We start from the raw sequence: 12,083 nt of genomic DNA, 5'->3' as shown, positions 1-12,083 counted from the left end.
ACATACATTTATACCGTAGTTCTCTAATAGGTATTGGTGAATAATGTCTTTTTCTGGCTAGCAAATGTCCTAATACTCACTTTATTTTTTAATTTTTTCCTAATACTCACTTTAAAACCAACCAACCCACCAACTATAGATGAATTATATTCTTAAGTGAAACATAATAAATTGATCCTGTCTTAATAAATCAAGATTACCAGTATAATATCTTGATGTTTTTCTTAAATTTAAAATGCCATCAAAAGAAGTATTTACTTCATAATTACTGTAATAGGTAGTAATAGTACTAATTTCCTTTCTTATTGTTATTCATTCAGCATCTATCAATGGATGGTTCTAGTGAGATTACAGGAGTTCCTTTGTCTAACTCACTGGGGTTAAACACACTGGGGAACAGACTAAGAACTATGTACATCATAGAAGCTGGGCTTGAGAGCATTCTCCACTCTAAGAGGCAAATGTTTGGGGTTTAGGGGTCTAGGCCTTGAGACAGGTTTTTAGAGGACAGAGACCATTTCCCTTCTTTTGGGATATGCCACCAGATAGAACACATCATTTCCCTTCTCCCTGTTACAAAGTTACACAGAATGATAGAATGATATTCTCATATTCTGGATGCATCTCACGATTACAAATGTAAATTACAGAGCATTCCTTTTGTCCTAGGCTGCAGATATTTTCTACCAGGTTTATGTCATGATTTTTGAAATCATGTCACTAAGTGAAATCTCTCCACCAGTCTTGGGCGTCACATATAAAATACCTGGTCCTTTCTGGCTAATGCCAAAGCCAGTCCTTCTGCCATTTTGGCTCTGTTGGCTTGGAATGTCTCATTCTGCTCTTGAAATTTCCGCATGGAAGCTGTTAACAAAGAGGCTCTATTTGAGATATGGCAATATTGCAGAAACGGCATGACAAACAGCCCATGTGATTATTTTACAACTGTAACCTAACAGAAAAGATCAAGGTCAAATAAGTGGATAATGAGACTGGGAAAAACCTGATCCGTCTCAACATTATCCCAGAATCTCTTGGGCTTAGCATTAGAGCATAGTTGGTTTTTTTTTTTGCTTTCTCTTGTTCTATTTTGGTAATAAGCAAGTATATACATTTAGGAAGATGCCAAAAGGTAACTTTTTCAACCATACAATGATAGTAGGTAGGTTGCTAGAAGATGCTAACGCTGTTGCTAAGTGATGGTTACTAGCATACTTTATCAGAATTAAAAATAAAATTCAAAACTATGCAAAACAAAAAACCTTTCTTTCACTTTGTTTTCCTTTAAAATTTTTTTAAGTATATATCAATAGAAAACTTCTTTAGCATCTTTCTTGGACTGAATCCAAAGGAGAACATATGAATTAGGACTAAACAAAATGTATGTTCTATTGCTGGAGAAGTGATGACAGTCAAAAGCTTCCCCCCATTCTGCATACAGCAGCATAAAGCTACGGCTACAAACAGGCTCCTAATCTAGGTTTAAGGGCCAGGCACATGATTTTACTAAAATCTAAGGGCAGCCAATAAACTGATCAACCGGATGAAGACAAGCTGATACACATAATGACCTTCTCCTAAGAAGCATGCCTGTAACACAACATCAACAGGAATTGTATGCTTATAAATATCAGACAAATGTTTTATCACTCTGATTAAGAAGTACACTTAAAAAGATTTGAGCTATGATGAAGGACAAACTTAGCCAATACACTATTGTTTCATTAAAAAAAAAAAAACAAACAAAACTAAACCTTGAAAAGATTGAAAAAAAGCAGGAAAAAAAATACGTACAATCCTGGTGTTTTTCTAATGCAATTTCAAGCTTCTCTTTTATCTTCTGCAAGTTTCGGACCTGCTCAGCATAGTCTTGGGTGAGGAGGGTGACGCACATACCAGGAATGGACAAACATCAGGAAAGGAAGTTAATTAAACAAAAAAATGAGTGAAAATGATGATGATTTTCTCAACCCGAAAACCATTGCTGTTAAGGAAAGCTAGGCAGACAGCCTCCCATTAACAATGAACAACACAAGCAAACAGGTATAGTACAAACCATCCACGGTGTAAATGGTGAATACAAACAGGCAGGTTTGTTTAGCCTGGATAGAGAGCAAGAAGTGGGCCTGGTCTGATCATCAGAAATGCCCTGCTCGTTAATTTCAAACCTCCGTTTTCACTTCCCCTTCCAGTATGAGCGATAGGATAGGGCAAAAGGAACTCACTGAACAGCTCACAGTTCATACAGCTGAGTTAACAGTGGTTGGGACAATAGCATACACCTTACCACAGGATGGTCTTTACCTTCAAAGTACTGAATTTTCTAGAAAAGTCAGCTTCCTTTCTACACAGGAACTGAGCTTCCTCTGCCATATGAAAGGTGGAAGTCAGAATTAATTATCTGGGTGGCCAAAGAAGAGAGTATGGTACAGTGGAAAAGTGGGTAGGCTTGGGCCAAATCCCAGTCTGTAGCTGAGAGACCGGAAGCAAATTACTGATCCCAAGTATTAGTTTCGTTACTTAGAATTAGTACTTAGAAATAGTTACTTCGAATACTTAGATGGTATTTATCGCATGGCCTCAAACGCACTTAGTAAATTGCTTTCCGTGTCCTAATTAGATAACAAATTAGGTGTTTTTCTATGCCAGAAGCAGCGGACATGCTTCAGTAAGAGGTTCAGGAAGAGGTACCCGCTGCTGCTGTCGTTCTTATGGAACCTGGAGGAAGATACCCAGGACACAACTGCTTTCTAAGTGTCTGTTCTCTGCCCCATCCCTTCCCTAATTTTAGTCGAGCCCAAATGATTCTTCCGTCTCTATGTCAGGGGAGGTATGTAGCTTTCTCCCCAACATTAAACAAAAGTAAAGTTACTTCACCTCTGTTCCTGATGTTATGTACAAGTAGGTATAATCGGATTGTAACAACTGAATTTAAAGAAGACTATAGTTAAGAGTATGGACTCTAGCAAGCAAATCTGGGTTTGGATCTGAGCTCCATCACTTACTGCTTGGTGACCTTAACCTCGCTAAGCCTAGTAAGGCTACAGTGAGGACAAAAGGAGATAGTGCACCAACTGGGAGCTGTGAGCTATACTACGGACCTTTGATAACCTCATAAACACAATTATTTGTATACAATTTGGTGAGTTTTGTAGTCTACTGTTTTCACTCCAATAAAATGTGCGTAAGGCCAAGGGACAAAAAGAAACACAGAAGCCATTGACCACTTCACAGGATGAAACTTTCAAAATGTACCTGCTGGCAGAAACCAAAATAAGAAACTCACAACTCTATCACAAACATGCCTTGCTCAGGCAAGGAAATAATGGAAGTTGTGTAAATTGTAAACTGCACACAAAAGACATAATGAGAGTTACAGCTTCTATACAGGTGTTGAGTATCATTGGAAAGTGGTCTAAAGACCCAGAAGGACACTTACACAAGTGATACGCAGCTGTAGCGAGTGGCAACGTAGCCACTCTGGTGCGGAAGAATCCATCTGTTGGCCATTCCCTGTAAGTACTATGCCCTACCCTTCTCCACCTGACAGCTATGCTAACAGGTGGGAGACTGTCAAATCTAGTCTATGTATACTTTTAATACCTTTTATATCCATGGCTAGAAACCTCAGGAGCAGAAAAACCCAAGTTATTCTTTTTAACTTTAAAACTCGGCTTTGAGTTTACAGTCTTCAGTACACTAACAAAAGGAGGGAACAAAACGGGCATAGATTGCTCCATTTTGACTAAGAAATACGTCAATATATAGCACGATAGCCATAAGGTGACACTATATCGTTATCTGACATAGACAGAGGGTCAGCCAAGGAGAGTGTTCTTAGCTTGTTTTTTATGAAGTCTTAGACATACCAGAAAGTCTGGCTTCTAGTTTCCGGATTTGTTCATTCCTTCTTAAGAGCTGGGATGAAAGATCTTCTCTGGAGCTGCTTCCATCGGAAGCCTGTTGAAATACACACCATAGGTCACATTCATACCTGGGTTTTCAGCAATGTGAGACCCCAATACTGAACCGGAAAGCAACAACTCTTATTTTGGCTTTCATTATACTTTAAATGTGATCACTGAAGAGCTTCTTAACATACCTAGGTCCTAGCTTCTCTACCTGTGAAATTGGAGCAACACTATCCCCTTCTACAACCTGGAAAAGGTAGGAGATGCAAAACAGACTCTGTGTGTGTGTGTGTGTGTGTGTGTGTGTGTGTACACAGTATTAGAATAAATAGTGGCAAACAAATCCATTATGGTCATATCACATCAAGTACATAATACAAAGAATATATTTTCAGTGATAAGAAAATCAGGGACGCCTCAGTGGCTCAGTCCGTGAAGCCGCTGCCTTCAGCTCAGGTCATGATCCCAGGGCCCGGGGACCGAGTCCCACATTGGGCTCCTTGCTTGGCGGGGAGCCTGCTTCTCCCTCTACCTCTGCCTGCTGCTCCCCTGCTTGTGCTCTAACAAGTAAATAAATAAAATCTTAAAAAAAGAAAAAAGAAAATCATTTTATTTTTCCAAAGGTAAAGTCCTGGCAGAAAAGGGCAGAAGGTTCTTTAACAAGGGTCAAAGGCTAGTGAAGAACTGATCACTGACATTGATAAAATTTCCGTCTAACTTTCAAAGACAAAATGCATCAAAGACAAAAAAATAAACAAATAAATAAATGCATCAAAGACAAAAAAATAAACAAATAAATAAATGCATCAAAGACTTTACCAGATAATACGGATTCATTTTAAGTTTTCCTAAATACAATGGAGAGCTCTCAAAAAAAAAATGGATTCAATAATCAATATATTAATTAAACATCTATTTTCCCCAACAATCTACTTTATTTTTTAAAAAATTTTTAAAGATTTTCTTTGAGGGGCACCTGGGTGGCTCAGTGGGTTAAAGCCTCTGCCTTCAGCTCAGGTCATGATCCCAGGGTTCTGGGATCGAGCCCCACATCGGGCTCTCTGCTCAGCAGGGAGCCTGCTTCCGAGCCCGCTTCCCCGCTCTCTCTCTGCCCGCCTCTCTGCCTACTTGTGATCGCTATCAAATAAATAAATAAAGTCTTTAAATAAAAAAAAAAAAAGATTTTCTTTGCGAGGTAGAGTGAGTAGTGAGCATGAGCAGAGCGAGTGGCAGAGGGAGAGGGAGACGCAGACTCCCTGCTGAGCAGGAAGTCTTGGGCTTGGCCTCATGACCTGAGCTGAAGGCACATGCTTAATGAGCCACCCAGATGTCCCCACAACAATCTATTTTAAAATGTCTGGATACTACTATTACTTTGGGCACTGCTTACTACTGCTAACAGGTAACTTATTTATCTTTTTTTTGGATTATAAATTTTTTAAAAATACAGAAGAGTAGGGAGAATGGTTTAATGAACGTTCTCCATCTACTTTAGTAACTGCTGATGTTTTCCCCTATTTGCTTTATTATTTTACTGAAGTACTACCAATAACAGACATGACATTTTGCCTTCAATACTTTGATAAACATTTCCCAAATATAAGGTCATTTTCCTTTGTAACCACAATACCATTATCACACCTAAAAATTTTTTATCCAATATCTAGTCTTTAGTCATGTTTCCCCATCTAATACCCAAAGTATCTTTAAAGGTGGTTGAAAAATTCACTTTTTTATTTTTTTAAAGATTTTATTTATTTGTCAGAAACACAGTGAGAGGCGGAACACAAGCAGGGGGAGTGGGAGAGGGAGAAGCAGGCTTCCCGCTGAGCAGACAGCCCAATGTGGGGCTTGATCCCAGGACCCTGGGATCATGTCCCCAGCCAAAGGCAGACGCTTAACGACAGAGTCATCCAGGCCCCCCCCAACATTCACTTTAAATATTCACTTATGTGTCTAGACACTTGTCCAGTCCAACATTTATTGAGACTTGGTTAAGTTTATACGTAAGAGGCAGTCACTGGAGGTGGAGGACCTGGGTTAAAGTTCCATCCTCACCACTTAAAAATAAGAACTTGGGCCCATTAGTCACCTTCTCTGTGCATTGATTTCATCATAAGTAAACTATGTCAACAAACATGACCAATCTCACAGAGCTGCGAGGAAGATTAAATAAATCAACACTTGTCAACTCCCTAAAACAGAGAACAGCACATAAGTAGTTTCAATACTTATCTATATTAGAAATTATGATTATTACTGTTAGTGAGACACCCGCCTCTCAGCTGTGCTAAGCACTGGGAATAGTGGTGAATCAAAGAGTCCCCAGCCTAGAACAGCAGGAGAAGCAGCTACTATTATGAAATGCCTGTTAAAGAGCCAGTCACTATGCAAAATGTTTTATTTATTAGGCAGAAGAGGTAACATTGCAGGCCTGCAATCACAATTCTTAGCAAGGTCTGTCTGTAAGGCCAGTCCCAGGGCTGAGCTATGGGAACTTAGACTCTGAAAGGGTTCCCACCATTACTGATAAGAAAGGTTCACTGTATCTAATCTGTTTGTGTACCAAAATATGGTTTATGCTGAACACCTATTTTCCTTCTGGGAGTCTGGAATTTTGGTAAATGCTTGGCAGATGGTGCCTATGTGAAGAGCCCCAATAAAACCCCTGGGCACTGAGTCTCCAAGGAGCTTCCCTGGAAGACAACATTTTCATATGCTGTCATGATTTTTTCTTGGGGACTTCAGTATGTCCTATGTAACCCCAGGGGGAGAGGACGTTTAGAAGCTTGCACCTGGTTTTCTCCAGGCTTTGCTTCATGCATCTTTTCCTCTTGCTGATTATGCTTTGTATTCTTTCACTATAATAAGTGACAGCAGTAAGTAAAACCACAGTGAGTCCTCTTAAATAATCAATTCTGAGGATGAACATTGGGGACTCGACACCCATGCTTTAATAAGACAAGTATAGTTCCTATTTTACAGATGTGGGAACTAAGGCATAGAAAAGGAGCTTGCCCCAAGTCATACAGTAACAATGAAGCTGGGAATCGAATCTAGGTCTGACTTCTTAACCTGACCTGAGTTCCTAACTACTACTCTCTACTGCCTTTCATAAGCCTCCCAGTTTAGTGAGACAGACAAGCAAACCACCAAGAATGCAGTGTAAACAGGTGCTGTTACAGAGGTCAGGAGGAGATAAGGGACCAAAGTTGGCCAGGAGGGCTGAGGAGTAGAGGGGATGACAAGGGCAGGTCAGGTCAAGGGGGCTTCCTGAAAGTAACATGTAAGTGGGGTCTTGAAGGAAGCACAAAGTCCGTTAGAGGAACTCAGGAGCAAAAGGAAGAGATGAGACATTTCAGAGAGAGGAGACAACAAGTGCAAAAAGCTGTGGGCATGAAGGAATATAACGCATTCCAGAAATGCAATAGGTTCAGTGTGGATGGAGCACAGGGTCTAGCAAAGTAGAGTGAGATGAGGTTGGACAGGGAAGCTGTGCCAAGGTCATGAGAGTTTAGCACTGTACTGTGTATGAATTCGAACTTCACCTTGAAGGTGATAGGGAAACTACTGAGGAGTTTTAGGCATTGAAGAGACATGAATACATCTGCTTTGGGGAGTTATTGGAGGCAAGGAGCCCAGAATGGCTGTAACAGTTGTCCAAAAACAAAAGACAGCTTGAAACAAAATGGAAGTAAATGAACTCCTGGCAATGGAGTAAAGAGAACAAGTCTGAGACATTTAGAAGAAGGAAAACCAAAATACTTGTTGACTGGACACCAAAAAAATGGAGGGAAGAGTCTAAAATGCTTCTGAAATTTCTTGCTGGTGACCTGGGTGAGTGGCGGTACCCATTTGAAGATGGAGTTAAAGAATTCAGTTTTGTTCATTTTAGAATTTGAGACACTAGAGGAAAAGCATTTGGTTGGAGAAATATATGCAGCTTTGGAGATAGGGCATGAAGATCAGAATGTAGAGATGGTAAGTTCAAGTAGATTACTTCAGCAGTCTCAAAGGAAAATACTTTCTGAATTCAGGCCAGTTTCTATATCTGGAATACTTTCAAGATGACAGACTTCATTTAGCATGTCATCATGAAGGCAAAGCAGGCACTTCTGCCACAGAACTCAGCATTGAAACTATATCCTTCAGCCTGAGGATCAAATGTGCATTACATTTCCTGTTAAATATAGCAGCCAATGATATCAGGTAATCTTATTGTTCCATCCCAATAACCCAAGAGCTTCTGCCATGTAATCTGACCCAGGACAGGTAGCAGAAGAAATGAGGAAGAAGACTCATCTGACCCTGGAAACAACTCAATTGTCTATCATCAGGAAAAGACAGAGATAAATTGTGGCCTTGTCAGATGCTGGAAACCTACACAGCAGTAAAAGCAAATGAATCACAGCTTCATGGAACACAAATGCATTCTAGAAACATGGTGAATTAAAAAAAAAAAAGTTCAAGAATACTATGGAATACCATTTTTATAAAGTTCACAAATAAGCCAACACTAAACAAAAAATTGTTTATAAATATATACATATCTGGGAGGATATTTTAAAAATCAAGAGAACGATAAACACAAAATTTAGGATGGGGTTATCTGGAGGGCAGGGAGGAAGAAAGTGAATTGGGAAGGAGCATACAAGTGCCTTCAACAGTACCACAATGTTTTAGTTCTTTGGATAGGTGATACATTAATAAGTGTTCATTTTATTTTTATGCTTTATACTTTACAGTTATATTACATACATTCTTTTACATACATCAAATATTGTAATTTTTTTTAAAAAGATAACTGACTTTGAGAGGATCCTGTCATATGCCAAAGACACACTTTCAATCCTAAGGCATGAGATCTACCTAACACAACAGCATCTTCATTGCTCTGAAATCTTTCAGGTCCTTTACAAATAAGGGACATACTGCAGTCAGGGGTGTCGTCTTCTCATCAACTTTCCTAGTAAAATAGAGTACTCTAATTCCACACCGTAATTCACAGGCCATGTTAGGCAACAATGACTTAAAGTATATTTGTCTGCAGAGATAATAAGCCAAGGCTTTTTGGAGAAACGAAATATAAAAGAAGATGCATACAGTATAAAAAGAGTGTAAGAGGTCAATGTAGAGAATATGAAAAGGGACTCTGAAAAAATAGGAAAAAACAGAAAAGCACCTTAGAGTAGGAAGAATTAGATATAAACCCCATCTAATCTTTCAATTTTAAAAGAAAATACTTATGGGGAAGTCTCTTTGAAATATGATTTTAAAAATATACCAAGAGTGTACCAAATACTAAAAATTAGAGAAGATACTTACAAAGTCATCTCCCGAGTCAGCTCCCATTGAGGCAACCGATTCCTTGCTCACTGACCGTGGTATCCTAGTAGCGCCCCCTGGCCTCTGAGTCACAGCAGTCTCTTCTGCAATTTTCTTCTTCAGTTTTGCAAACATTTTTGCTGTGTGGTTATCCTGCACGGATGACCAGCTCGTGAACCACCCCAGTAGTCTAGTCCTTAGGCCAGCAAGCAGGACTTCAGAGACTGGTGCCTAAAAAGTTCCAGACATCCAAGAAAACTGCATTCCCACTTCAATGTGGGCCAAGGGCTTACAGAACAGTATCTATAAATCAGACGAAAGAGAGCTAAGTTAAACACAAGAGCGATTTCAGCACTGAGTTGCTTTTTAAGCTTCAGGTTTCAAAATTAAGTTTCATAATTTTACATGTACATTTAACAGAACACAACTGCTAAACATTTAAAAAGCACGCAGGTGCTTCACGTGCATAAACAGATAAGGAAATCCAGGCTTGAGGAGATGAGGTAATCTGCCAAAGAGTGTGTGCTTAAGTGGCAGGGCTGGTATTTGAACCCAGGACTCTGACTCACAAGTCCTTACTTTCTTTATTATGCCACGTTGGCTATGGCATATAACACATATAGTAAAATTGCCCAGGGTACACGTTAACACCACATAATGGTTGGAAACCCTCCCCCCAATATTAACTAGAGCTTACTTTTTTTAAGATGAAGACAAAATATGTACTCAATATGGGGATAAAGGTATAACATTCCAACGTTCGAGGATGGTCTGCCATCAGCTCTTGACTAGAAAAAGCTGACAACCTAGAAAAAACAGGCAAGCCAGACATCTATCCTATATAAGCATCAGATACCCTTAAACATTTCCTAGAAATTCTGTATGGTTCTCTTTAAGGGTGACTGAAATGACCTGAAACTCAGTTTCGTCTTCAGAATGTTTTACATGATAATCAACATGAGATTCAAACTTCTTTTCCTCCCAGTGTTGTATGAAACACCAATATTCTGGTTCCAACCTTAACTTTTCATGTTCTGTGGAGGACACCTAGATTCTGCTCTAAGATCTACAAACGACTTCTTACCACTTCAGATTATCCATATAAATCTGTACAATTCTTCAATGTCTGTAAACCACCTACTCACCTGGCTTATCTACCAGATTTAAAACAGCTTGGAGGTCAAAGCATTCTGTCCTGCATGAAAACAAAGATAAAATGCATTGGGTATTTCCTTTCCAGTGTAAGGCCAAAATGTTCGGGGGGAAAAGGAAGAGGATAGAAGGAGAATTAACCAGAAGACAGGGAAGAATCTATCATTGCCACAATCTCAGTGGGATACCTTCTCCTTTGCATTTGTGATCGACCTGGAACTTCACTAACAGGCACAAAGAACAGGATCTCTCATTGGTGCCTAATTTACTTCACCTTGGGAGACTCGAGCAAAAACAACTTGAATGAGATTACGGTTTCCTAGGGCCAGTATTCATTTCTCAGTTGATTCTGACAGTCACACGTTGTTTACCTGGCGAGATCTGGGCAGTCTAGTCACAGAGCCTTGACTCGCACTAAGAACGTCGCCGAGGAAAAGAATGGCTAAACTGGGTAAAAAACAACTGTCTAACGCCCAGGGATAGGCAGGTACCTGCCACGCCAGTCTGGATCCCACTCAACTCAGGCTCCTTCTAGAACCGCCCGCGTTTGGACTGTCAAGGAAGGGAGAGGGACTCAACGTCTCTCCCATCTGACAGCAAGGAAACTGAGACCCAGAAAGGAGGAGTGACTTGTCCAAGGTCGCTGGTGGCGGGGGGCGGGGGGGGGAATCCTGACACCCTAGGCTCCAGACTCCCCGGCCGGGCAGCCCCTCTGCCCCCACCCCCGCCCTTTCAGCACCCCGGTACCGCCCCCTTCCTTGGGTCTTGGGCAACCCCGTCCGGGCCGCTCTGGGGCAGACGAGGCCACCGGGAGAAAGAGGGGCTTCCTGGCATCTCCGGCCCCCGCCCGCGCACCTGCCGCTCTCTGGGCAGCCGGCAGAGCCCCGCCTCCGGGACCTCTCGTGAACACCGGCCCGCGTCACCAGCCCCCACGGCCGGCCGGCGAGCAGAGCAGCGACCCGGAACCGCACCTCCACCAGCGCGCCGGAAGTGGCTGAGCGCGGGGCGGGCCTGCCACGCGCATGCGCTCGCGCGCGGTCCCCGCGGTCGACGATGACACCATCCGGGCTGCGGTTGGGCCGGAGCCGCTGGAGGGCGCGGGCGTGAGGCTGGGCGCTCCCTAAGGCCGGCCCGCCACGTCACCCAGCGGCCTGACCCGTGGATGATGACAGGGTGGCCATAAGCCTTTATTGTTCTTTTTTTTTCTTTTTAAGGGGGCGGTGCGGAGCGGGGGAGTGGGAGGAGCCTTGTGGCCGAAGGGAAAAGCACCCAGTTGGTGCCGTGGGGCCAGCGTGTGTTGTGGGGCTTTGAATCCTAAGGCCACTGCCGCGCGGAACGGAGAGGAAGTTTCCGTTCCGCTCCCCGCATCCCAATCCCACTGTGCCCTGCCCAGCCGCCTGGCCACGGCATAGCAGGTGATCGCTGCGGGTCCGTGCCTGCCTCCTCACACAGAAGCCTGTGGCTTTAGAAACTACAACTAGGTCTTCGCTCTTTGTGACTAGTTTTTTTAAAACTTTGGTGCCTATGACCAACTGCAGGTTATACGTTTTATATCTCGACACAGGACACACATAATGTACCACTGAAAGAAAAGTTCCCGGAATCATACTCTTATATCATAGACTCCGATATATTGCATTTCAAAATAAACAAGCTGATGGCAGCCCACTACATTATCTACTCATGGTCCTCCAA

The 12,083-nt window shown here is 41.9% G+C and overlaps 1 protein-coding gene across 2 annotated transcripts in view; it reads right to left on the bottom strand.

Annotated features, from left to right (window-relative positions):
- GOLGA1 (golgin A1) overlaps positions 1–11,375 on the bottom strand; it is a 47,384-nt gene extending 36,009 nt beyond the window's left edge. The window contains exons 1-6 of one of the 2 annotated variants that reach the window (XM_046022565.1): positions 11,244–11,375; positions 10,382–10,431; positions 9,237–9,539; positions 3,870–3,960; positions 1,795–1,869; positions 767–864 (exon numbers count right to left, since the gene is read on the bottom strand). In XM_046022565.1, coding sequence (XP_045878521.1) covers positions 767–864; positions 1,795–1,869; positions 3,870–3,960; positions 9,237–9,371 — 399 coding nt within the window. In that variant the 5' untranslated portion in view covers positions 9,372–9,539; positions 10,382–10,431; positions 11,244–11,375. The remainder of the gene's footprint in view (positions 1–766; positions 865–1,794; positions 1,870–3,869; positions 3,961–9,236; positions 9,540–10,381; positions 10,432–11,243) is intronic. The other variant, XM_046022566.1, reaches the window with a different exon arrangement.
- Between the last annotated feature and the right edge of the window lie 708 nt (positions 11,376–12,083).

Source organism: Meles meles, chromosome 11 (genome assembly GCF_922984935.1).
Source record: "Meles meles chromosome 11, mMelMel3.1 paternal haplotype, whole genome shotgun sequence".
Lineage (NCBI taxonomy): Eukaryota > Metazoa > Chordata > Mammalia > Carnivora > Mustelidae > Meles > Meles meles.
The sequence above is the reverse complement of the archived record's forward strand: the minus strand, read 5'-3'. Positions and strand labels throughout refer to the sequence as shown.